At 44.6% G+C, this 27823-nt stretch overlaps 1 protein-coding gene across 2 annotated transcripts in view; it reads right to left on the bottom strand.

Annotated features, from left to right (window-relative positions):
• The window catches only part of LOC106577034 (disintegrin and metalloproteinase domain-containing protein 12), a 158452-nt gene that overhangs the window by 28294 nt on the left and 102335 nt on the right, over positions 1-27823 (bottom strand). For both annotated transcript variants that reach the window (XM_014154703.2, XM_014154704.2), the window contains exons 5-12: positions 19575-19651; positions 17463-17652; positions 16096-16161; positions 14452-14523; positions 14001-14170; positions 13708-13792; positions 9042-9190; positions 879-1056 (exon numbers count right to left, since the gene is read on the bottom strand). In XM_014154703.2, the coding sequence (XP_014010178.2) occupies positions 879-1056; positions 9042-9190; positions 13708-13792; positions 14001-14170; positions 14452-14523; positions 16096-16161; positions 17463-17652; positions 19575-19651 (987 nt within the window). The remainder of the gene's footprint in view (positions 1-878; positions 1057-9041; positions 9191-13707; positions 13793-14000; positions 14171-14451; positions 14524-16095; positions 16162-17462; positions 17653-19574; positions 19652-27823) is intronic.

Genomic DNA, 27823 nt, shown 5'->3' with positions numbered 1-27823 from the left:
GCTAGAAGAGTTCAATTGTCTGCATATCAAATGCATCTTCATCAAAAGCCTCCCTAATGGCGTCCTTAACCATCCTGAAGACGACAACAACACTCTCACATCCAGTTAATTACCTGCTTTCTTGTTGCTCTGTTTGAAGAGTTACACCTAAGCACATTGCCAGAGGGATTTCTCATGTTCTGTGGGATGTGAGAGCAGCTGCTATGGTTGTGAGTTAGAGTGATGCTGTATGCTGCTCCAGTACCTGTTCCCCAGATGTGGGTCTGGACTGGTTTGGACTTGTTTCAGTTCCCATGGCAACCATGTCAGTGTAGTGCTCTGTTGTTTTGATGGCAGAGACAAAGAAAGCTCCACGTCGCCCTGATTGCTCTCTTGTTTGTTAGGATTGTCACACATTTGGACGGCACACTTGATTAATGAGCAAATGAACAGGAAGTGACATCATCGTGGCACAGTATCAGAGCAGTGCTCGGCACATATGGGAGGTTGACAGGGAGAAGGGTCTGGGTAAATAGTTGCAAATGGCTTAGGTTCTCCGGTGGTTTGTTGTGTTACTGTATGCATGGAGTCGTTTTACACATCTATGTCATTGCCTTTGTGGCAAAATAACACTGACAGTATGGCATGCAACTATATGTATGCAAACATTTTCATTTGCTCGTGCTTTGTTCTGGGTGACTGCTTGTAGTTACTGTGTGCCATTTGTTGCTATTCTTTGCGGGTGTTTATGGTTTGTTGTAGTTCTCTGTGTTCTTTAGTGTGAATAGTGACTGCTGGTCCAATGTGTCAACATGTTAGCTATCGGTAGCTATAGCTACAATATAATATGACAGAAATAATTGTTTCTCTGCGTTCTGTGCCGTTGAATCTTACTGTACCTCCAGTTCTCCACAGTCACACTCCTCTCCCTCCTCCACGTATCCATTGCCACACTTCTGTCCCCCGTACAGCACCTTGACCTCAGGCATGTTGTACAGACACATCCCCACTCCCTTCTCCAGACTGGCTGCCAGGTCCTTCTTACTGCAGGTGCTGAATACCGTAGGAAATGGGTACCTGAGGGATAAAGACAGAGGAAACGTATTGAGTGCAAAGTGTTGCTATGCAGATACACTGTTACATTACACTTGCTGTGGGCACAAACCTGCGATATGGGCACAAGCAATCTGGCAAGCTCCTGGTGTTCAAGGTCAGAGTTTCCATAGAATAGTCCAACAGGCTATTACGTGATCTGATTCATTCCTGTATGCTTGTCATTCCTGGTTAAAGTATGCTCATATTTTTAAGCCTTTAAAGGTTAACTTAGGACAAGTAAATGTACACATGCCAGAAACGAGCAAACCCAGACAGAGCTCAGACTGAAACTAGAAAGGCTCTACTGGCTTGTTCATTCATAAGGCCTCGGCATATATTTAACGGTCTACCGACATCAGATGAGTTCCGATTTGACACAGTTTCATAAGCACAAAGACAAACAAACAAACAAATGATCAATACAACAAAGATGCAGCTTGGTTTGCAAGCCACTTATTTTCATAAATATTTATCCGCCGCTCATGCAGACCTTAGTCTTCGATCACAGCGGAGGTTGGGTAATCTGGGCCGTTTGAAGCAACAGGCTTTTGAAGAGATGGGCTATGGGGAAATTACACATGCCTCTTAGAATTTGTCTGTGTGTCTTCAACAACAACATAACATTTGCTTATACATTGCGGTGAAGAATATTTTAAACATGATGATTAGACCTGATCCACATACAGTAAATTATATCTCTCTATGACTTTTTACCAGTCTGTGTATGTCTACATAAGTAAGAAAGTAAAAAAAACTATAATAAAAAAAGAAATAATAAAAAAATTGTCTAGAATGTAATTGTATGTTGTAGCGTTAAGATTTTCCTTCACTGGAACCAAGGGGCCTAGCCTGACCATGAGAAACAGCCCCAGACCATTTTTCCTCCTCCACCAAACTTTACAGTTGGCACTAGTTGGGGCAGGTAGCGTTCTCCTGGCATCCGCCAAACCCAGACGAATCACATTTACACTGCTCCAGAGTCCAATGGCGGCGAGCTTTACACCACTCCACCCAACGCTTGGCTTTGTGCATGGTGATCTTAAGCTTGTGTGCAGCTGCTCGGCCATGGAAACCCATTTCATGAAGCTCCCAACCAACAGATCTTGTGCTGACGTTGCTTCCAGAGGCAGTTTGGAACTCGGTAGTGAATGTTGCAACCGAGGACAGGTGATTTTTATGCGCTACGCGCTTCAGCACTCAGTGGTTCCATTCTGTGAGCTTAGGTGCCCTACTTCGCGGCTGAGCAGTTGTTGCTCCTGAATGTTTACACTTCACAATAACAGCAGAAATTTGACGAACTGACTTGTTGGAAAGGTGGAATCCTATGACGTTGCCATGTTGAAAGTCACTGAGCTCTTCAGCAAGGCCATTCTACTGTCAATGTTTGTCTATGGAGATTGTATGGATGTGTGTTCGATTTTATATACCTGTCAGCAACGTGTGTGGCTGAAATCGCCGAATCCACTAATTTGAAGGGGTGTCCACATATTATTTTTTAATATATAGTGTAAACTGTATGTCTACATAAGTAGGAAAGTAAGAAATAAAAACATCCTAAATGTGGACAAAATATATGTCTGTAACAGCTGTCCTCCCTGGGGTTTCTGTGCTGCCAGAGTGTTTTTCTCAGGCTGTACTGTATGTACCGAACAAACAACCAACCACAGGACAGACGGACACACACCGCTGCTTCACCTCATTATCAACCCATGTCCTCCTCTAACCTCCCTCCCATCACCCTGACAACTCTGACAGTAGGAGACTAAAGCCAAAGAACAGATCACCGGACGTGACAAATCTGTAATTACAGTACTAGAAATGGCAGCAGGTGAGCTGAGCCAGAGACATACAGGCCTATATAGCAACTTTACTGTTTCGCTCTAGGCTGGCTCACCTTCAGTATGTAAAGCTGGCTAATGATACATTATGAAGGAGTGGTATTGGCGCAGGCAACTGGCCCAAAAGAAAAGGCTTTGAGTAAGCCTGGTATCTGAGAGTGAGCGGTGTTGTGAGTGGTGAAGATGATGGAGGGTTGGCTTTGGACAGGCGGCAGTTTGAAAAGCCTTTTTAAAACTAGCAGAGGTTTAGAAGGGCTGGTACCAAACTAGGACATTGGTTTGGGCCGAGCAAGATGGTCAGGAGGGTGACCGCTGGCATGGGACTGCTTCAATAAGTCAGAAGACTAAAAGGACTGAGAGTCTTGGCACGGGGTGGACCAGGTTGGTAAACTTGACATTGTGTGGACCAAAGAAGGTTTGAGGCTAAACCTTGACATTAGACAGAATCACTTTCTTTAACGTGACACAGAGTCGGGTTGTAGCTAAAACTTGGCATCGGGTTTGTGAGGGCATCTGTGATGCTTCTCCTCAGCCTAGGGGGGATTTGGCAGCTGTATCTCTACGGACGTTGCACTGTCATCAGTTCATTCTTTAGTGGGCCAGCTAGGGGCCAAGAGATAAGGGGAGCTAGCCAGGAAACACACTGTACCCCCTCCTTACTACTGAGGAAAAACCCACTGAACTCTCACTGACAACAACTCCCTGGGAGTACACATCGTGCTGTCTTACACAGTCCACCCATCACCTCTGAAACACCTCTGTGAGTATCAAGTGTTTCTTCACCTCCCAGTGATGAACAGCACCACGCCGACCTGTCTGCTCCATTCATCCACTTGGTTCTAAATGTGTTTACCTCAAAAGAACAGGGTCTACTAACTACACAGAGCTTGGCTGCTCTTTAGGGGGGAACTAAAGTAAGATGGAGCAGGGCTACACCAAGCCACTGAACAGGCCCTCGTAAATAGCATGCTTGCTGCTGATAACACACCAGAGTGGTGGAGACCCCAGATCTGTGTGGGGAAAAACACAATACTTTACTCCACTAGCAGACAAAGCAATCTGCTGCGACCAGCCTAAGACCGTCCATCATCTCCTACCCAGCTGAGCACCTAGAGAAGGTCCACCAGGCCTAGGGAGAGGCGTGGGCCCTGCTCGCTAGTCCCCTCTAGTCCTTTAATACAGCTATGGAATGTGGATCCCCCTACACCCCAGTGACTGTTGTTACAGCTGATGCCACGTGCCGGCTACGCCGTCCAGGAAATGATATTACGAGGAACTATACGTTAGCTTAAAACCCCCCACGTTTTCTCCATGACCAGTCAAGCAATGTAGATCTAATTAGGACTATGAGGTGTTGGGGCGTCGGGGCAGATGCCACATAATGGTCGTGGAGTATCCATTTCAAACCTAGTCATCTTGCAGGGCTTGATTGACAGCCAGTATGAGAGGCATTAGGAGTTGTTATTTCACAAGTAAATAAGGTTATTCATAAAAGCTGACACAGAAGCTAATTCATATTCTGATCACGCCTTGATAGCTCATATGATGAATGGCCGTTCATATCTTACTTAGAGCAGTGGCAATGATGACAGACAGCATCTTTTGTACTCCCCGGGGCTCAGACGCTGACAGCCTTTGTTATTACTAACAGGAGTTCAATGCCAGGCAGACACAGATGGAAAGAGCAAATGGATATGATCTGATGTGCTCTTTCGTCAGCAGGACTGATTTATAGGTAATTACACAGAATGAATTACCATTTTTCCTTGGAATGCTTTGAAAGTAAAGGGGGGAAGAACAATCTGCAGTCATTTTCAGGTTGCCAATGTAACATGTCTCCTCCTCTGCAGCAACAGAAACAAGGCCTAGTAAGTCTCTGTTGACTTCTGACAAAGAGGATTTGGGACCATCTGCATCTGTGCTCATGTCACAAATGCAGAGGTATCACAGTCACACTGACATGGCAACATTGTACTGAGGCAGAGTTTGGGCTGTTACCGCTGGCGACTAACAGTAGCGTTTCTCTGAATCTAGCCTACATCAGTAGGCCCAGAAGACTGTTGTTAGTCTGATCAAGTCAAACAAGGAGCCACTGGGTTCAGTGGCTGAGTAAATGCCACGGCGGATAGGGGGCTGACATGGATGTCTGTTGACAATGGAGGTACTAGAGCGGGATGTTTTCCCTCTGTGGGAGTGAAACACCATGCTGTCTTTGGGTCTCTTTACACAGGAGACTAGAACAGCCATCTGCGCCTCCAAACCTTGCTCCAAAACTAACTATGTCGGTGAGACAAGTCTAACCTTTAAGCAGATGTGGAACTATGCTGTAGTGTTGGCACTGGTCCACTCAGACAGTTAAGGGAACTGTTTACCCCTCGAATCCAGCCCAGGGCATTACCCAAAACATCTGCTCATCAACCACCAACTTTCTCTAGATTCTCCACAACATAAAAGTGTACTGTTACTCACAGATGCACGGACGCATGCTGGCGCTCAACTCAGTCAACCAACCCCATAATTAGTAATGTTCCCTCAATTTCCGTCCTACCTTGACATTGGTAGTAATTTTCCCGCTCTCCAGAGGTTCACCATGAGTGTGCAGCCCAGTTATACACCCTGCTGTGGGTCTGGGCTCTACTCAATTACACACGATACAGCCACCTAACTGGGACTACCCCTAGCTGCCACAAATGACACAATCCACTAGCATGACAAGTCCCCACATTTACACTTTACATTTGAATCATTTAGCAGATGCTCTTATCCAGACCCACTTACAGGGGCAATTAGGGTTAAGTGCCTTTCAGCTAGTCGGCTCAGGGATTTGAACCAGCGACCTTTCGGTTACTGGTCCGATGCTCTTATCCGCTTTTAAGCCCCCACATCAAACACCATCCCTGTAGCTTTCTCAGCTCTCGCTTAAAGTATTGTCATACTTCAAATCTGGAGGCGAGCCAACACACCTCTCTATGGGATCTACTGTAGATACTGTATTCAAACACAATCCTAACTTTATATCCCCACTAAGCAAGCCCACCACATCGCTGTCTCTCTTTCTCTCTCCCTCCTATGTCTCGCACTGTTCTTCTATAACAAATAAAACACTGTAAATAAAAAAGGCACAGTTCCCTCAGTGTTTGTCTAGCCTGACAAAAACCTCCTCTGTGGATCTCACTCTGAGCCCTGTTCCTCATTACAGCTGGCAGCGTCAGTGATAATCACGTCATTTAGATGCAGCCTGTCCTTCGCTCCATTAGCAAGTCTGACTAAAGAATGTCCCCGACACAACACCCAGGCAGCTACACAGGGTTCACTGCCTGCCTGCCTACCTGCTCCTCACATTCTGAGAATGCATCAGGACTGAGGGATAGATAGAGACAGTGTGCACTGTGGGTAAAGAAGGCATAAAACAGTGAGGAGGAAATTAGTTTCGGATTGGATTGCTGAAAATTCTGTAAATTCAGCCCGGAGGAGGATGTGTTTGACTGGCTGAAATAAGGCATTGCATATCCAGCTGATGTACTGTGTGTTTATTGGTTTATGATGTGGACACACACACGCACGCACGCACACACGCACACGCACGCACACACGCACACACACACACGCACGCACACACAGACACGCACGCACACACACACGCACACACAGACACGCACACGCACACACAGACACACACAGTGTATATTCAGTATACACACTAATAAACACACAGAATGTCAGTTGCTATGCCTTATTTCTTGTCTCGTGTGTGCTCAGTGGCCTTTCAGCTGAAGTGAACTGAGGACGATGAAGGATTGTTCCCATTGGGCCCTGATACTGTTGAAATAGGGCATTGTCTGAGTTCTATTCTGACTGAGGTTTAGCCCTGAGGTTCTCGAGTAGAACATACAGAGAGAAACAACGTCTTCCCTCAGAAAAAGACAGGGTAGTACAGTACTGCCTTATCTGAACTGTCATGCACAAAGTGAATCAATCAAACACATGTTGTGTTAACATATGAAATAGCCATCTCCCAAAACTAACTTCAAAGAAACTAGATTATTTTTGCATGTATTTATTAAGGTCCTGCATACTCTAATGGTGGTGAAGGATGCTTATGTATTCATGTCATGCCTTAATGGATCATTTTCGGTCACACTTTATTTGGATAGTCCGGATTTTCTATCTGTAGACGCTCTAACGCTGGTCATACTATCAACAAACTATCTGTTGATAAGCAACTGCTTGCTAAGGTTACAATTAGGGTTAGAATAAGGGTTTGAGTAAGGGTTAAAGTTAAGGTTAGGGCTAGGGAAGAGATACATTTAGGGTTAGGATAAGGGTTTGGGTAAGGGTTAAGGTTAAGGTCAGGGCTAGGGAAGAGATACATTTAGGGTTAGGATAAGGGTTTGGGTAAGGGTTAAGGTTAAGGTTAGGGCTAGGGAAGAGATACATTTAGGGTTAGGATAAGGGTTTTGGTAAGGGTTAAGGTTAAGGTCAGGGCTAGGGAAGAGATATGTTTAGGGTTAGGATAAGGGTTTGGGTAAGGGTTAAGGTTAAGGTTAGGGCTAGGGAAGAGATATGTTTAGGGTTAGAATAAGGGTTTGGGTAAGGGTTAAGGTTAAGGTTAGGGCTAGGGAAGAGATACGTTTAGGGTTAGGATAAGGGTTAAGGTTAGGGTTAGGATAAGGGTTAAGGTTAGGGTTAGGATAAGGGTTAAGGTTAGGGTTAGGATAAGGGTTAAGGTTAGGGTTAGTTGAAATGTTACTGATAGTCTGTAGAGCATCTACAGATGGATTATCCAAATAAAGTGTTACCCAATTTTTTAAAATTAATGTTGCATGAGGATAACTGAATGAGCTCACTGCCAACTGGTGCACACAGTTTTCGGCTGGCCTATTTTTTAGGTAAAAGGTCGTATTATTTTCTCTGGCTGACACTCGAAGGGCGGATAACATCTTTCGCTTATTCAAAGACCTGCTGGCATTTTCGAAGGATGCCCTCGCAAGCCCTGTGCGGTTTCCTCCCAGTGGGTCGCTATGTTGTTTTATGAGCACATCATTGAGAATTGTGTTACAATGTTTTTCATGGCCTGGCTCCAATGACAACGGTGAGAGCCTGGTCCAGTGAAAACACAGCAAGCCCAGAGACAAGAGGGGCCGTCGTCGACAGGCTGTGAATCAGCTGCGTCCGACTGCCGCCCACAACCCTCAGATCCTACCCATGATCCTCAGCGGCACAGTTCCGAACAGGAGGCAGCGACGCGTCCTTTAACTAAGCCCCCCTCGGATGTACTGCTCAGGAAGCAGGTGAATTTCTACATTTCCAATTCTGATGGCAATAACAGACTCCACTGCTTGGGCACCCGTCTGTCTATCTACCTGACATATAGTTTCCCCTTTTCCCTCCTCTTTCCCTCTCTCAAAAGGCTGTAAAATACATCCCAAACACATCCATCCGTCTGCAAGTCCACTCATCAGATAAAACAAATTGCCATCAGATCAAGGGTGAAATCTCATAATACGCGCAGGGTACACCTTATCTGACTACTGTTTACTAAGGAACAGTCACATGCTCCATCACTCGCGGCAGCTGCATTATCACGACATCCCAGGCTGGGAACGGGGAGAGAATCTGTGAGCAGCCTCTCTGTCTTTAGGCTGGGAGGTTGGTCCCAGCCCTCAGCAAGATGCATGACCGTCCACACATTAACAATGACACACACAGGGAGCTAGTGTTTACATGAGATAACCCTGTATAAGCCGGCAGGTGATTCATCTTGTCTTTATGGTCTGTTAACACAAGGTTCAAAAAAGTTGCTAATTTATTCTGAAAAGTTGGGGAATGAATGAGAATTAATTTGCATGCTGGTAAAGTATACGGCTGATTTGGGAGTTAAAGGCTAAGTTAAATTGCTACACATTGATGAGACAAAAGGGACTATCAGAGTTTAGATGGAAAATGAAAATTACAAGGTTGATGTAACCATTTCAATTCGAGCCAGTACAGACAAACTGAAATCTAAATTTTCTGAAATTGACTGGAATTGGTATAGCTGACCTACCATCCAGTTTTTATAGCACATTTTTTATACACAGTTTTTATAACCCATTAATATGAATGGACTGGACCATTGGCATCACTCACCCAGTGGAGGGGGTCATGATACAGCCCCCGCGGTCCAATGTCATCCTGCAGCCACACCCCCGCTCTGGAGTGTCATGGTTCATGCCAAAGTTGTGCCCCAGCTCATGTGCTAAAGTCACAGCTGCGCCCAGGGGATTATCCGAATGATCCTACAGAAAAAACACATTCATATTCTGTCGAAAAAACAAAATTGAGAAACACATTTCTGTACTTTGTTCTGTGAATCTTTCTGAAAACCACACCATTAGTAACTATTGTATAATGACTGCTTTGTGTCATGTCTAGCATGAATAGCTAACTAGAAGTACAATATTTAGTTCATTGAGCTTGGCGGATATTCATCAACTGTTTGGAAGATAATGGTTGTTGCATAGAGTAAACAGCTACAAGGTACAGTAATACATTAGTTCACTACACATCTACATATCTATCTTAGTTCGCTTGACTCTACAGGCTCACAGTGGTTCCATTAGGTGCCACTGAATCACATGTCATTAGACATTCTGCTCATGGAGGATGGGAGCTCATCGGAGGCTGTCTGCTGTTCCCTCACCAGCCCCAACCAACCCCAATCACACACTACTGCCGGTGGGGACAGATGCTGGGGAGCAATATAAAACGGCTGCATTATGACATTTTAGTGCACCGATAAGCTAGACCACTGTCCTTCAGAAGGAGACAGGGCAGAGGGAGGGGAGGGGGTGTAGAGAGATCGGGAGAAGGACAGAGGGAGGGGAGAGGGTGTAGAGAGATATGTAGAAGGGCAGAAGGAGGGGAGGGGGTGTAGAGAGATAGGGAGAAGGGCAGAGGGAGGGGAGGGGGTGTAGAGAGATAGGGAGAAGGGCAGAGGGAGGGGAGGGGGTGTAGAGAGATAGGTAGAAGGACAGAGGGAGGGAGTGTAGAGAGATAGGGAGAAGGGCAGTGTGAGGGGGGTGTAGAGAAATAGCGAGAAGGGCAGAGTGAGGGGAGGGAGTGTAGAGAGAGAGGGAGAAGGACAGAGGGAGGGGAGGGGGTGTAGAGAGATAGGGAGAAGGGCAGAGGGAGGGGAGTGGGTGTAGAGAGATAGGGAGAAGGGCAGAGGGAGGGGAGGGGGTGTAGAGAGATAGGGAGAAGGGCAGAGGGAGAGGAGGGGGTATAGAGAGAGAGGGAGAAGGGCAGAGGGAGGGGAGGAGGTGTAGAGAGATAGGGAGAAGGGCAGAGGGAGGGGAGGAAGTGTAGAGAGATAGGGAGAAGGCCAGAGGGAGGGAAGGGGGTATAGAGAGATAGGGAGAAGGGCAGAGTGAGGAAACCCAGGAAAAATTGGACAAACGTATCAGACAGAGAAAGGCAGAGATGAGTGCAGAGTGAGAATGGAATGAGACTGAAAAAAAGAGTGGCAAAGACAGAGACAAAGAGAAGAAAGTGAGGGAACACTAGAAGTGAAGGTAAGACCAGCTGCTGAAGCTTGCTGCACAGTTAAGTGCTGAGAGCTGAGAGTGTACAGCAGCACACACAATGGCAGTATAAATTATGAAGGTCCCTCCCCATGGAACTTTACCCACTATGTGCGTGTGTGTCTTTATTAAGCCACACCAGGTGAACCACAGCCACTAAGCCATGAATTATGTATAGACACACTGAAACATACACACACACACACACACACACACACACACACACACACACACACACACACACACACAAGCTTTGAATTTAATAGGGGATACTGGAGACAGAAAAACTCGTCTCAGTCATATAATGTTTCCCCTACATGTATGTGGATGCAGTCATCCAACGCGACATAACAAGGCACAAAAAGTAGGCATATGAATCAGCCATAGGTCCCTATGTCTCTAGACAGCCCCACAACTAGTCTGATTTCAGGTGTTGTGTACAGAGGCCTTGATTATTGTCCATGAGAAACGCATTCCTTTCCCTTTAAAAAGGAGGGCTCTGGTTACAGTCCTGGGGTTTTAGAGGAAGGATACTATGTCTGTCACAGCCCTGTCATGTTTATGAGGTCTCATGATTGTCACTGAATGGTGCGGATCATACTGCACGCATCATGGTTGAGTGCCCCCGTCACAAGCACTGTAGTTGTAGAATCAATGAGTGGAAGTCAGAGTGGAAGTCAGAGTCAGCCCTTCTAGGCTAGCTGCAACGCGGACAACACGACAGGGTTAGTTTGGTCATGAAAGGGTTTTACGGTCTTTCTGATATCGTTTCCAGACATGCAGTGGGATATTTTATCTCCCAAAACAAGATGATTGTATTTTGTTTACATTTAACGACCAAACATTTGTTTACCAACCCAGCGAAGTACAAACTGTGAAATTCAACCTACATGTGGAGTAAATAAAGAGGGTTGGAGTTAATTATAACATATGGTGGAATATGAAGAGGTTTGGCCCTATAACTCCATACATGGTTCTGTAATCCTGCTCCAAGCCTTCGCCATGTGTGAGTAATGGGAAGGACAAACATCTGGAAATATCCAGCCAACCCTGGCCAGAAGAAAAACATATCTATTAAAGAGATTTTCTGGTACTTTTGTATACTTTTTGGCCAGTAGTTCTGAAAGTAGCGCTCATGAGCCAAAAGTTGTGTACTACATCATAAATGTGCAGATATGTGCACCATGTTATTGCTTTCTCTCTCTCTCTCTCTCTCTCTCGCTCTGCTGTCTCTCTCTCTCTGCTGTCTCTCTCTCTCGCTCGCTCTGCTGTCTCTCGCTCTCGCTCTGCTGTCTCTCTCTCGCTCTGCTGTCTCTCTCTCGCTCTGCTGTCTCTCTCTCTCTCTCGCTCTGCTGTCTCTCTCTCTCTCGCTCTGCTGTCTCTCTCTGCTGTCTCTCTCTCTCTCTCTCTCTGCTGTCTCTCTCTCTCTCTCTCGCTCTGCTGTCTCTCTCGCTCTGCTGTCTCTCTCTCTCTCTCTCTCTCGCTCTGCTGTCTCTCTCTCTCTCTCTCGCTCTGCTGTCTCTCTCTCTCTCTGCTGTCTCTCTCTCTCGCTCTGCTGTCTCTCTCTCTCTCTCGCTCTGCTGTCTCTCTCTCTCTCGCTCTGCTGTCTCTCTCTCTCTCTCTGCTGTCTCTCTCTGCTGTCTCTCTCTCTGCTGTCTCTCTCTCTCTCTCTCTGCTGTCTCTCTCTCTCTCTCTCGCTCTGCTGTCTCTCTCTCTCTCTCTCGCTCTGCTGTCTCTCTCTCTCTCTCTCTCTCGCTCTGCTGTCTCTCTCTTCTCTCGCTCTGCTGTCTCTCTCTTGCTGTCTCTCTCTCTCTCTCTCTCTGCTGTCTCTCTCTCTCTCTCTCGCTCTGCTGTCTCTCTCTCTCGCTCTGCTGTCTCTCTCTCTCTCTCTCTCTCGCTCTGCTGTCTCTCTCTCTCTCTCTCGCTCTGCTGTCTCTCTCTCTCTCTGCTGTCTCTCTCTCTCGCTCTGCTGTCTCTCTCTCTCTCTCGCTCTGCTGTCTCTCTCTCTCTCGCTCTGCTGTCTCTCTCTCTCTCTCTGCTGTCTCTCTCTGCTGTCTCTCTCTCTGCTGTCTCTCTCTCTCTCTCTCTGCTGTCTCTCTCTCTCTCTCTCGCTCTGCTGTCTCTCTCTCTCTCTCTCGCTCTGCTGTCTCTCTCTCTCTCTCTCTCTCGCTCTGCTGTCTCTCTCGCTCTCTCTCGCTCTGCTGTCTCTCTCGCTCTGCTGTCTCTCTCTCTCTCTGCTGTCTCTCTCTCTGCTGTCTCGCTCTCTCTCGCTCTGCTCTCTCTCTCTCTGCTGTCTCTCTCTCTCTCTGCTGTCTCTCTCTCTCTCTGCTCTCTCTCTCTCTCTCTCGCTCTGCTCTCTCTCTCTGCTGTCTCTCTCTCTCTCTCGCTCTGCTCTCGCTCTCTGCTGTCTCTCTCTCGCTCTGCTGTCTCTCTCTCTCTATCTGCTGTCTCTCTCTCTCTCTCTGCTGTCTCTCTCGCTCTGCTGTCTCTCTCTCGCTCTGCTGTCTCTCTCTCGCTCTGCTGTCTCTCTCTGCTGTCTCTCTCTCTCTCTCTCTCGCTCTGCTGTCTCTGCTGTCTCTCTCTCGCTCTGCTGTCTCTCTCTCGCTCTGCTGTCTCTCTCTCGCTCTGCTGTCTCTCTCTCGCTCTGCTGTCTCTCTCTCGCTCTGCTGAAGCATTATTGGCTAGAACCTGAATTGCTAGAGGGCTGGTGATGTATCAGGTGATACAGTGAGGATGGAAACACAGCTCACTTTGCTCATTGAACTTAACTGTGTGGGTTGTGTGTGGTAGTGAGTAAAGGGCATTCTATTTTGACCTATAGTATGTCCTGGCACAAATAATGTATCACCCCTCATAAACATTTCAATGCGTCTTGTTTAAGGTCTGTGACTTACCTCAAACCCACATCGGCCTACATTTATAACTGGACTGGTTGGTTCAATTAGTTCAAATGACCTTGGATGGTGTGTGTGTGTGTGTGTGTGTGCGTGCGTGCGTGCGTGCGTGCGTGCGTGCGTGCGTGCGCACGCGTGATTGCATCTGTGTGTACGTGGGTATGAATATCCTGGTGTTAACATAATTTCCTCCGACCCTCCACCAAACAATGAACGGTGAACACATTTTCTTTACACGGTGCCTCTGGATAGCGATAAGCTGAGCTCTGAACAATATCAATGCGGTTGATAGCATCAGACTGAATAGAGGAGGAACACTAAGGGTCAGCTTATACTCACCATGACGATGCCTCCAGACTGCTCCACTGTACACATGCTCATGATGGGGGCCATGCCAATGGTGGTACCCTGGAAGTACACCCCACTGGGGGGAAGGGGGTCGAGAGGAGAGGTATAGATGGTGACTTCGGGGATTAAATACATACGAATAATCCAATCATAGCCTATTCGTATCCCAAATCACAAACAAGGGAATTGAACAGTATGGGAGGTAGAACTTGCGTGTGTCTCTTTGTTTGAGTGTGTGCTTCATGTGTGTGATTATGCGTTCATGTGTACTGTAGGATCTCCACCTGATGAGCTGAGCGTTGTCGTGTGATTTTGTAGGCAGTAGTTTGACTTTCCTCCAGTCTAGGAACTCATGCAGGGTGTTGAAAGGGTCCTGAGTGACAGGACACTTATCAGCGTCGCTCCACACCTCCAGGCCCACCAGGGCCACACGGATGTTCAGGACCCTATAGAACTGAGGAGGAGGAGGAGGAGAGGGCCAGTGAGTAGAAGGATGCATATGTAAATCCGTAAATCTGTCCAACAATGTATTTTTGGACAGATTTACATAAAAATGTAGCATGGATGAATGGCTTGGGACCCTTTTACGAGCGATCTATCGATAGACTAAAATCAGTTGTGAGAGACTGACAATAATATATTAGCCTGATGTGGCATTAATCTTTACTGCCAGAGGTATTTCTATTTTAAACATAAGATGGATCTCTGCTGTGCATTGGGAGGTGGAGGTTTTACCTTGTCCACGTAATTGGCTATCTCTGCCAGTCTCTGCTTCACCCTCTCAACGTCCTTCCCCTGTTTCTGAAACTGAACACACAACCGCCAGGTTCACATTATTAGACGTTAGGAAGCAAAGAAGGACAAGAATAGCGGATGAGCGCACAAGATAATACCCATAATACACAGTACTGAAAACTGGGTTCAATATCATTTGAACAAGTGTGACTGTGAGACATCGCCACAACGGGATATTTACCTCCATTTCTTCCCACACAAACGGACTGATTGTTTTGGTACACCAACTTTTCCAACATGACTATTGCTATGATCATTATTATAATCATTATTATATTATTCTTTATGTTAGCTTCATAAGAACACAAACGCTCCAGAGTCTGGTTATCATATCATTTACTGCCAACCTGTCCTACTCACCACCTCCTTTGTGAACTGGGTTCCTTAGAGGGCATGCGACGGTGAAGTCCAGGGCTTTATTTGGTTTCTCTCGTTTAAGGGAAATCTCCCATTTAAGAAGTGTTTTGAAAGTTTATCGTAAACGCTAATGTGTGTGCTAATTATACCTTAGAGTTAAGTGTTAGCCATTGTAATGTCAACTGTGCAATAGTATTGCCATTCAAGTGTATTACCATTCAAGTGTACATGGCAAGCAGATCTGCTTGTCGAGGTAACATGCTGTTACTAAAACTCTGCCAAATACTCAGATATGTGAGTAATGTGAGTAGTTAATGGGCATTTTACCCTGTGTTTGAGGTGTTCGGCATTAGGCTCCAAGTCCAGGCTACTTTTCTATTTTTGGCGCAAGTAAGATAATTGATATTTTTTTCAACAAAGTATTTTTGGAAAATATTTGTTCTCAGTTTTCCTCATCATGTATATTTTCTCCTTTACACAAGCTAGTACAGTATAATGGTAATTCTATGCAGTAATGGCCCATAAGTTCCAGATACCCTGTATCTTCAACCTGTCTGAGAGAGAAGGTATAACACGTCGGACAGGTTGTCAAGCTGCGATCAATCTGGATCTGGGCTGATCTCACAGTGGGAAAGAAACAATTGGCAAGTCAACGGGGAGCATGTGCACTGGCAGAAATAGCATGTAAGAGGCGTCGGATGCAATCAATGTTGAGACAGACTCTCCTTTTTCATCCCACTGTGCATCCACCTGCTTGAGTGTCCTAAGTGTAAGCCTACTTAGCTGAACCATCCAACCTGCCCCTTATAGAGCTGGAGAAGAAAATGGGTTCTCTCCTCCTCTCTTCAAGTTCAGGTCAACAGCATCAGCTAGGGGCAGCCAAGGGAAATCCCAGTGCGAGCCTTTCTCTCGTTCTTCTGTATCTACACCGTTTCCTGTTTCCTGTCTAGTCCACTGGGGAATCATTCAGCACTTCCTGTGGAATACGGCTGCCACCGACGACCACGCTGGATGTAGCAGCACACTGACCTAATTCTGCCGTTACCAAGGTGGATTTGTTCTTGCGTTCTTAGTCTCGCCTATTTTCTTCAGCAAAGTCTGTGTGGCTTACATCATCATGCCCATCTCTAGCCATTGTGAATGGGCAAACCACATAGGCATGGTAATGATGAGGGCTGATGACAGGACCTTTTTACATGCATTAGAAATACATTATAGATACATTACCTCTCTGTTGTCTGCAACGATGACCAGCTCTACATATTTGGTAGTCTTCTGAGCGTGCCTCTTGTTCTGTGATGCAGAAAGAGGGAGAGAGGGAGAGAGAGGGGACGACAACATGGAATTCTAAATTTAACCACCCTTCTCAAGATCCTGCATGGTCTTTTTTTGAGCACTGTAAACAACGCACACTTACGCACAACTTCCTGTGAGTCCACAGTGGGTTCTTTATGTTAAAGCTACTTCAAAAATATCGCTTATTAATCTTTCAAAAGGCTTCTGTCACGGCATCACCTTTGATTTCAACTTCGCATTAACCGCCTGCACACCAGTGGCGAAAGCTTCACAGAAAAGCCTATTATTCATCTGCCGAGTCACACAGACAGAAGACACTTTTCCATGAAATATCTTGTTCACCTATTTTAGTACTCCTGTGTTTTTTATAGAGATATTTAAAAGCATTAGCATTGAAAGCTGCTGATTCATTGTGTCAGTGAGTGTCTTGGTTATTGTTTCTGAAGGAAAAGGGAGGACCAGGATTAAGGGTGGATGCAGGTACTGTGGTAGTGGCAGATGGACCTGTATACCTGGTACATGGAGACGGGTGTGGGGAGCAGGGCCCACGCTCCTGCCCTGGCCCTGATATAGGACTCTGGAGCCAGGGTGAGAGGGAGAGAGTAAGGCCAAGGTTGGATCTCTACCATGGTTCATGTGCTGGTCTGACCTCCAATCCAGGTACAAAACCAATCCAGTTTAAGTCCTGGTTCCTGATCAGTCCAGCCACAGCGAAAAATTGCTGTCATTGGATTTAATCGATCCTAGTGCCACAAAAAGCTATGTTTTAACAACAAAAGTATGGTAAAAATAAGTTTGATCCTACCTCTAATGCAATAGCTATAAAGGCAAGCATTATTTTAGAAATCAACATTTAACATCTCCCTAAGGACTTCCCATTACAAAACAAAAATAATGTCAGCCTGTTTCAAATGGTGTCCTGTATTACATCAGAGAAATTAAGAAGTGTTCCTACGGATCTTGTAAGTCGGCAGATAAATTGATTCCCCCGTTCATGAAAGATGGCCTCCTCTTCACTCTATCAAACCCAGAACCTGGTGTACAGCTGGTATCAGAAAGCTATCTGGACGACAACGTCACACATCCTTTAGCCCACGCTCCAGACCATTTAAAACATCAATCATTATCAAGCTCTGCCTTTTCAACACTTCTATATCTAATGATTCTTCCGGGGAGCTTTATCACGAACAGTGTTGTTAATGGAATCCTACAATATTGCTAAATTGGTATTTGATGGAGGTTATCTGAATGGTCGGATGAAGAACTCAGATGTTGCTGTAGTTGATGACGAGCCTTACCCTTGTACTGAACGTTCTGAAAGGGCTTCTCAGATGGTTGTTAGGTGTAAAAGAGGACATGTTGAAGCCATGACCACAGGTTCCGGGGGACAGGTTGAGGTTTTCCCCTCGGTAGATGATGTGTTTATTATTGTCCTGGTACAACGATGGTTCAAGGATGAAGGTCTTATTTTCAAGTGAGATGAAACCCCTGGAAGAGAAGGGAAGACAGTAATGCTGTTCAACAGATCTGGCATAACGCATTGACAGTGTGGACAGGGCAGTATGTGACCTGATTCTATAATACAAAATGATCGTGAGCCATGTGGAAAACAAGTCAATGATTAAGGTATTTCTCTATGATAAGGATCTGGTTCTTTAATCTGGTGTTAGCAAATAAAAGCCAAAAGTCTGGCATGAATCACATATCAGGGCTAGTTTCAAGAGGGCAAATACATTGCAGATGGTGTGTTTTAAAACCCAAATAATTTCTCAATTCCACATGTTTACTTTCCTGGCTGTGAGCAGTGCGGGTGGGTCAATTTACTGGACCTTTTACACAATTACTTCATTATCATTGTTTTACACATAAAAAAACATCTTACCGGTTTTGATTGAATATGGTATAACCCACAATGTTCCATGCTTCCTTGAGATGTGTAAAGGCTGTGGGCTCTGCCCCAGTCACTCCCTAGCCACACACATAGTCACATCCTAGGGTGTGTTCAGTTCGCTTCAACATTTTCTACGTTGCGTGACAGTTTGTATTGAACGACACATTTCCTCAAAACTGTGTGCACCGTTCTTCAACAGCCTTTGAGGTAGGTTTGCTCCTGTTTGGTGGGTGTGGCAAGTTGTGGCCGAATCAATATGGGTGTGACCATCTGAAATCTCAAAACTCATGCAGCAAACTATATTTATGGTAACTGCCCTAAGGGCCACAATAATCACAACTTTTTCAACTGGTCGTTCAGTACAGTACCTGTTGAGTTTAACATTGCACACCGTTCAGTTGTACTGAACGTAACCCTGGTTTGAGTGTGTCAGGAAGGGGGAAGCCATCTTGATTATTGACTGCATTTGTGGTCAGAAATGTTTGTAACTAGGAAACTGTTTATAGTTGAAAGGCCTTTCTCAAAGTCTTGTAAGGGATAGTGTATTGATCATCAAGATAATTTTCCTTTTTGTGGACTATTGACATTCAAGAACCAAAGCGTGAAAGGCTATTTCTAAGGCTTACTGATATATTAGTTTTTTTTCCTCTCTGTACTACCTTTCCTTTGGATTAATACACAGCCTAACAACTCAACTGGTAAAATCTATCTTTATTTCCTTTCTTGCGACTGGATAATTTAGATTTGAGCTTTTTTGGGGGGACTGAACTAATGACAATAACTCAGTCAATGTAAATGGACCCACTGACTTACAGTAGATTCAACTCCCCGAAATGTGTTCTTAGGCCAACCAAAACTCTGAAACAATTTGTTTTGGCATCAAAGCCAAGCCCCATATTGCTCGTCAAACATCTGTCTGCCTCAATGATTTTGTCATGAGGTACAAGATAAAAAAAGAAAGCATTACCAGTAAAACTCCATTGGGGTGGACTCTTCAGCTACAGCATTACTTCTCGTTCAGGTGTATTACCGCTAAATGTTCCTAGTCATTAGCTTTTATTGTGTTGTTAAAAGGATAATGGCCTATTAAACGTTTTCTCGTCACATAATGCATCTGTAGTTTTGGGGTAATTAAACAGGAGATGAGCGTACATCAGCAGTTGCTGTTTATACTCAGTCAGGCAGGCAGCTTTATTACTTCCAGGTGGTCATTAGGCACAGACACATGCCCAGAGGAGAGGACAGACACGTAGGCCATCATTCTAAATAAGAATTTGTTCTTAACTGATTTGCTTAGTTAAATAAAGGTAAAAAAAAAAAAATCTAAAACATAATCACTGGGTGGCCCAGACCAAGTCCATGTTCTCTGTCTAGGGATCTCTTATATCCCCTGGTGGACTCTTCTATACTCTTGGGTAAGTGGACACTCATACCAGATTGTTGACAGAGCTTTGAGGGCCAGTTACCCAGCATGTCTGACTGAGGCTGCTGGGATCTTATAGAGTGAAGTGTTACTTACCGGAGGCCAGAGCAGGTGCTGAGAGTGACGTCAGAGTTAGCGTGGCCCTCCACTTCTCCATGGTAGTAGCAGTTCTTCTAAAAAACACCATCATGGCACTCAAATCAGATTTGAACTGTGTCAGGACGTTCTTCACTATGCTATAGTATAGGGTAAATCCATTTGAATTCAAACACTTTTTGACAGCAACCATTTTGATTTGAATGAAACGTTTGTCATTTCCACTTTGATATTTGACTTGATTTGACCAAATGAAAATGTCCATTCATTATAATCCACTTAATAATTCACATTTTCTTTTGTGGCAGGATCATTTTCCTGCTGTAGCAAACTGGCTCAAATGAAGATCCTACATCTGTATTGAAATCTTAGAACTATAGATAATAGGGGGCGCTAGTGAGCAAGACATGGAGTAGGTCATGTTTTTTCGAGCTCCTGATGAAATTGTTTTTCTTTAATACTTTCTTTTTACTTTGACCCAAAAGAACTAGGAAACACAGCCACTGAATGACGTGCTTTACTTTGTTACATTTTTATTTGTGTTTTAATGCGTAAATTCCGCATAACCTGCAAAAGAGAAAACACTAGGCCCAAGACGAGGAGCTCGTGTGCTTCAGCAAATGGATTTGAAGGCCAAGATTCTTGCTTCTTCATCTATACTCAAGTCGGAACTCAAGGAGGTGCTTAGTGAGGACTTTCATTTTATTAAGTCGATATTACAAGCAGTCAAGAATAAACTCACAAAGCATACAGCAATGGTTCGTAAGGAACTGGATACAGTTAAGAAAACTGTCTCCGACATGGAACAAGGCTTGTCAACATGCTCAGACGACACGACTACGCTACAAACTCCATAAGAAGCTCGGAACTGATGTGGCTAGCCTTAAGGAACAATTCATACATCTACAAGGTTATATGCGAAGATCCAATTTCAGGATCATGGGGGTAGCTGAGGACCCGGGCTCAAGTTCTACTTCATCGGTCTCAAAGTTATTGAAGGAAGCCCTCAAATTGGAAAAATACATCCTTGTAGACCGCTCACAACAAGGCTCTCAAGCAAGAAAGCCTGGCGGAAAACCTTTGCGTCATTGTGGCTAAACTACACTACTGTCAGGATTGTATTGATATTCTTCGGTGTGCCAGAGAATTTGGCCCACTTCGATGCAACGGAGCACCCATCTCTATCTTCTCAGACTATGCGCCCAGCGTCGCTTGTGACCTTGCCGCTTCAACAATGTCAAGAGTCTGCTCTGTGGACGGACCAACGTTCGGTATGGTGCAGCTTTTCCCTTTTCCTGCCCGGCTCTGTATAACATACAATGGCACAGAGAAAGAGTTCCAAGACCCCATAAGGCAATGGCCTTTGTAAAGGCGAATATTCTACCAAGGTCGGACGAAGCAAATGACTGAATGTTTACCTATTTGGCGATTAGGGTAATGGACGAATGTTTCTACCACTGCAGACTCAGTCTCTCGTTTGTAGATACTGTATAGCGTTGCCAGTGGTATCAGTTGATATTGTTATTATTAGGTAACGTTAGTGCCTTAGTTCTGGTGAGTCAAAAGTCCTTTTGTTTTAACGTTTTATTTTATTACCATGAAGCTGCTCATGTCTATTTGCTGTGATTTATAAAAATGTTTTATACTTTCTTTTAAAACAGCCTAGTTTTGGGTTGTAAATAAGTCATTCTTATTTATTTATTATGCGCAACTTCTTCTAAATCCTTCATTATTTCAGCAGGGCTCTCTTCTCGATAGGTTTAGTATTCCACACTACAAGCACATCATGTGTGAATATCTTTGCGTGTGGATTAGCGATTACCTTGTTCTATTAGGTGACCAAGGTGATCAGGGTGTGTTTTCTTTTATATACCAGACTTCAGAGTATTGTTTGTTTATGTTTTTTAATTCTTCTTCAAATGTTGGGTTTTTCTTTGCTATTTTTGGAAAAAAATTTAATGGATCAGTTGTTATTGTAATCTGGCTTCTATCCTTTTTCCACCTGACTTTACATGGCTAGGCCTAATATCATGAGAGGGACATCTGGTTGCTCGGTCACTTTTTCTCCCCAATTTCGTGGTATCCACTTGGTAGTAGTTAGTCTTGTCTCATCGCTGCAACTCCCGCACGGACTCGGAACAGGCAAAGGTCGAGAGCCATGCGTCCTCCGAAACACAACCCAACTAAGCCACACTGCTTCTTGACACAAAGCACATCCAACCCAGAAGCCAGCCACACCAATGTGTCGGAGGAAACACCGTACACCTGGCGACCTGGTCAGCGTGCACAGGAGTCGCTAGTGCGCAATGAGACAAGGATATTCCTGCTGGTCAAACCCTCCCTAACCCGGACGACGCTGGGCCAATTGTGCATCGCCCGATGGACCTCCTGATCGCGGCCGGCTCCGACAGAGCCTGGGCTCGAACTCAGAATCTCTGGTGGCACAGCTACCACTGCGCCACCCGGGAGGCCGCTAGCTGGAATGTTAAATCTTTAAATCACCCAGTGAAATGATCACTGCCTCATTGCCTGCATCCGTAATGGGTCAGCGGTCAAACGACCTCCACTCATCACTATCAAACGCTCCCTGAAACACTTCAGCGAGCAGGCCTTTCTAATCGACCTGGCCCGGGTATCCTGGAAGGATATCGACCTCATCCCGTCAGTAGAGGATGCCTGGTTATTTAAAAAAAATGCCTTCCTCACCATCTTAAATAAGCATGCCCCATTCAAGAAATTTAGAACCAGGAACAGATTTGCCCTTGGTTCTCTCCAGACCTGACTGCCCTTAACCAACACAAAAACATCCTGTGGCGTTCTGCATTAGCACCGAACAGCCCCCGTAAAATGCAACTTTTTAGGGAAGTTAGAAACCAATATACACAGGCAGTTAGAAAAGCCAAGGATAGCTTTTTCAAGCAGAAATTTGCTTCCTGCAACAGAAACTCAAAAAGGTTCTGGGACATTGTAAAGTCTATGGAGAATAAGAGCACCTCCTCCAAGCTGCCCACTGCACTGAGGATAGGAAACTCTGTCACCACCGATAAATCCACTATAATTGAGAATTTCAATAAGCATTTTTCTACGGCTGGCCATGCTTTCCACCTGGCCACCCCTACCCCGGTCAACAGCACTGCACCCCCCACAGCAACTCGCCCAAGCCTTCCCCATTTCTCCTTCTCCCAAATCCAGTCAGCTGATGTTCTGAAAGAGCTGCAAAATCTGGACCCCCACAAATCAGCCGGGCTAGACAATCTGGACTCTTTCTTTCAAAACTTATCTGCCGAAATTGTTGCAACCCCTATTACTAGCCTGTTCAACCTCTCTTTCGTGTCGTCTGAGATTCCCAAAGATTGGAAAGCAGCTGCGGTCATCCCCCTCTTCAAAGGGGGGGATACTCTTGACCCAAACTGCTACAGACCTATATCTATCCTACCTTGCCTTTCTAAGGTCTTCGAAAGCCAAGTTAACAAACAGATCACCGACCATTTCGAATCCCACCGTACCTTCTCCGCTATGCAATCTGGTTTCAGAGCTGGTCATGGGTGCACCTCAGCCACGCTCAAGGTCCTAAACGATATCTTAACCGACATCGATAAGAAACAGTACTGTGCAGCCGTATTCATTGACCTGGCCAAGGCTTTCGACTCTGTCAATCACCACATCCTCATCGGCAGACTCAACAGCCTTGGTTTCTCAAATGACTGCCTCGACTGGTTCACCAACTACTTCTCCGACAGAGTTCAGTGTGTCAAATCTGAGGGACTGTTGTCCCGGCCTCTGGCAGTCTCTATGGGGGTGCCACAGGGTTCAATTCTTGGGCCGACTCTCTTCTCTGTATATATCAATGATGTCGCTCTTGCTGCTGGTGAGTCTCTGATCCACCTCTACGCAGACGACACCATTCTGTATACTTCTGGCCCATCTTTGGACACTGTGTTAACAACCCTCCAGACGAGCTTCAATGCCATACAACTCTCCTTCCGTGGCCTCCAACTGCTCTTAAATACAAGTAAAACTAAATGCATGCTCTTCAACCGATCGCTGCCTGCACCTGCCCGCCCATCCAGCATCACTACTCTGGATGGTTCTGACTTAGAATATGTGGACAACTACAGATACCTAGGTGTCTGGCTAGACTGTAAACTCTCCTTCCAGACTCACATAAAACATCTCCAATCCAAAGTTAAATCTAGAATTGGCTTCCTATTTCGCAACAAAGCATCCTTCACTCATGCTGCCAAACATACTCTCGTAAAACTGACCATCTTACCGATCCTCGACTTTGGTGATGTCATTTACAAAATAGCCTCCAACACCCTACTCAACAAATTGGATGCAGTCTATCACAGTGCCATCCGTTTTGGCACCAAAGCCCCATATACTACCCACCACTGCGACCTGTACGCTCTCGTTGGCTGGCCCTCGCTTCATACTCGTCGCCAAACCCACTGGCTCCAGGTCATCTACAAGACCCTGCTAGGTAAAGTCCCGCCTTATCTCTGCTCACTGGTCACCATAGCTGCACCCACCCGTAGCACACGTTCCAGCAGGTATATCTCACTTGTCACCCCCAAAGCCAATTCCTCCTTTGGCCGCCTCTCCTTCCAGTTCTCTGCTGCCAATGACTGGAACGAACTACAAAAATCTCCGAAACTGGAAACACTTATCTCCCTCACTAGCTTTAAGCACCAGCTGTCAGAGCAGCTCACAGATCACTGCACCTGTACATAGCCCATTTATAAATAGCCCAAACAACTCCCTCTTCCCCTACTGTATTTATTTATTTTGCTCCTTTGCACCCCAGTATTTCTACTTTGCGCACTCATCTACTGTCAAATCTACCATTCCAGTGTTTTAATTGCTATATTGTATTTACTTCGCCACCATGGCCTATTTATTGCCTTTACCTCCCTTATCTCACCTCATTTGCTGATATTGTATATAGACTTATTTTTCTACTGTATAATTGACTGTATGTTTGTTTTACTCCATGTGTAACTCTGTGTTGTTATATGTGTCGAACTGCTTTGCTTTATCTTGGCCAGGTCGCAGTTGTAAATGAGAACTTGTTCTCAACTTGCCTACCTGGTTAAATAAAGGTGGAATAAAAAATGTATAAAATAAATAAATGTAAAAGGGTTCTTTCTCATTTAAATCACCTTAAAGTTGATATCTCCTTTCTTCAGGAGACACATCTCTGCACTTTCGACCACTCTCGTTTAAAACTAGAGGAGCAGCCATTTTAATTAGTAAAAACATACCGTTCGCAATGTCAAGTGCAGAGGCAGACTCAGCAGGCCGTTTCATTATAGCAGTAGGAAGACTGTATAACACACCTGTTATCTTGGCTAACATTTATGCAATTGGGATAACAGTTCATTCTTCACAAATGTATTTTCTCGATTACCAAATATGGACACACACCACCTAATACTAGTACAATATGAATTGTGTACTATAGCCCCATCTGGATCATAGCTCTCCTAAGGTATCATCTTCATCAAAGACAGTATCTACAATTCAGTTATTTCTTAAGACATATGGCACATTTGATGTGTTGCGTTTCCACAATCCCACAGCTAGAAAGTAATATTTTTCTCACCAATTCATAAGACCTTCTCACGTATAGGCTACTTTTTCCTAGACAATAGATTTCTGCCACTTATCACGAATGTAATTACCAAGCTTTAATCATTTCGGATCATTCTCCGCTCACTATGAAACCACTTATACCAAATACACAGCCTAATTATTGCCCTTGGCGGCTTAAATCACTACTGCTATCAGAAGAAACTGTTGCTTTTATATCATCTCAAATGTAACTATTTCTCGAGCTTAATCAAACCCCTGGACTGTCGCCTACAGCAGTATGGGAATCAATGAAGGCTTATCTAAGGGGCCAAATTATTTCGTACAGTGCAAGATTAAGGAAGTGCAACATTCCACACCTAGGGGAACTTACAAGTAACTCTTTACTAAAACAATGTTTGACACTTCAGAGTTTGATTTTCTTTCAACCCGACAAGCTCAAAATCTAATTAGTAAATCTCGATACCAAAATGATGAACATGAAGCAAAATCAGGGAAAATGCTAGAACACCAGCTGCGTCAGAGAACCGCAAATCAAACCTTACCTGAGATAACTGACGAGCTGGGTAACAAATGTATTGATCATTTAGGGGTCAATTCATGCTTTCATAACTTTTACTCACAATTATACACTTTGGAATCCGCTGGTAATGCTACCTTACTCCACACCTTTTTTGAGAACATAGATATTCCTACAGTTGAACCTGAGATAGCTGCTGAATTAGAAGAACAGTTCTCTGTAGAAGAGAATGTGTTGGCAATTAAATTTATGCAGTGTGGTAAATCCCCTGGACCTGACGGATTTCCGAGCTAATTCAACAACAAAAAAATCTCAGATCAACTCTCTCCTCTCTTGCTCTCCAAATTTGAGTAATCATTCTCCTCAAACTCTTTACCCTCAACAATTTCACTTATTCTGAAAAAGCGAAAAAAAACACTGTTGAGTGTGGTTCATATAGGCCAATTTCTTTACTGAATCGTAATGTAAAGATACTTTCTAAGATGATTGCCTGCTGTTTTGAGTCAGTCCTTCCCCCCATTATCTCTACAGATCAAACTGGTTTCATTAAAAATTGTCATTCTTTTTTCAACATCAGAAGTCTTTATAATATGCTTTTTATTCCCTCTTCATCTGACACTCCAGAGATATTGTTATCAATCGGGTGGAGTGGGATGATCTATTTTATACTCTCAAACCATTTGGAAGTATTATTAAAGAACAATACATTCTCTCCATTATTATACCGGGCATTTCATATCTAGTCTGGAAAATGGATCTCCTCACTGAACAACATGTACATTGATACAGATGTTGCATCTTTTGAACAGTTAGTACAAAAGCTCAATATTCCTAGATCCCATTTCTTTAGATACAAAACTACGGAATTGCAGGTATCTTCATACTCTAGTCACTTCCCATAAATTATTATTTATTTTATTTCATCTTTATTTAACCAGGTAGGCCAGTTGAGAACAAGATCTCATTTCCAACTGCGACCTGGCCAAGATAAAGCAAAGCAGTGCGACAAAAACAACAACACAGAGTTACACATGTGATAAACGAACGTACAGTCAATAACACAATAGAAAATCTGTATACAGTGTGTTGAAATGAAGTAAGGAGGTAAGGCAATAAATAGGCCACAGTGGCGAAGTAATTACAATTTAGCAATTAACACTGGAGTGATAGATGTGCAGAAGAGGATGTGCAAGTATAAATACTGGTGTGCAAAAGAGCAGAAAAAAACTAAAAAACAAATATGGGGAAGAGGTAGGTAGTTGGTCAGATGGGCTATTTACAGATGGGCTGTGTACAGCTGCAGCGATTGGTAAGCTGCTCTGACACGCCAATGCTTGAAGTTAGTGAGGGAGATATATGTCTCCAACTTCAGTGATTTTTGCAATTCGTTCCAGTTATTGGCAGCAGAGAACTGGAAGGATAGGCGGCCAAAGAAGGTGTTGGTGTCACGGCTGTCTGAAGAATGGGACCAAAGCGCAGCGTGTGTATCGTTCCACATTTTATTTAAACTGTGAAACTATGCAAGACATACAAATAAACTAATAAACAAAACAACAAACCATGACGAAGAGGTGCAACCTACACTTACTCAAAATAATCTCCCACAAAACCTAATGGGAAAAACTTAAATATGATCCCCAATTAGAGACAACGATGACCAGCTGCCTCTAATTGGAGATCATCCCAAAAAACCTCAACATAGAAATACAGAAACTAGAACCCCACATAGAAATACATAAACTAGACAAAACCCCCAACATAGAAAAAAGAAACTACAACCAACATAGACATAAATAAACTAGACAAAAAAACCCTGTCATGCCCTGACCTACTTTACCATAGAAAATAAAAGCTTTCTATGGTCAGGACGTGACAGTACCCCCCCAAAGGTGCGGACTCCAAATGCACAACCTTAAACAACCAAAAATAAACAGGGAGGGTTAGGGTGGGTGTCTAATGTCGGTGGTGGCTCTGGTGCAGGACGAAGAACCTTCACATCCCGCGGATCCTCCTGCATCGGAGGCGGTTCTGGTGCGGGACGAAGAACCCTCACATCCTGCTTATCCGCCAGCATTGGAGGCGGCTCCGGTTCGGGGCGAAGCCCCCGCTCCGCCAGCTGATCCCTCCGCTTTCGTGT

Source organism: Salmo salar, chromosome ssa18, assembly GCF_905237065.1.
Source record: "Salmo salar chromosome ssa18, Ssal_v3.1, whole genome shotgun sequence".
In the NCBI taxonomy this organism is placed as follows: domain Eukaryota; kingdom Metazoa; phylum Chordata; class Actinopteri; order Salmoniformes; family Salmonidae; genus Salmo; species Salmo salar.
The sequence above is the reverse complement of the archived record's forward strand: the minus strand, read 5'-3'. Positions and strand labels throughout refer to the sequence as shown.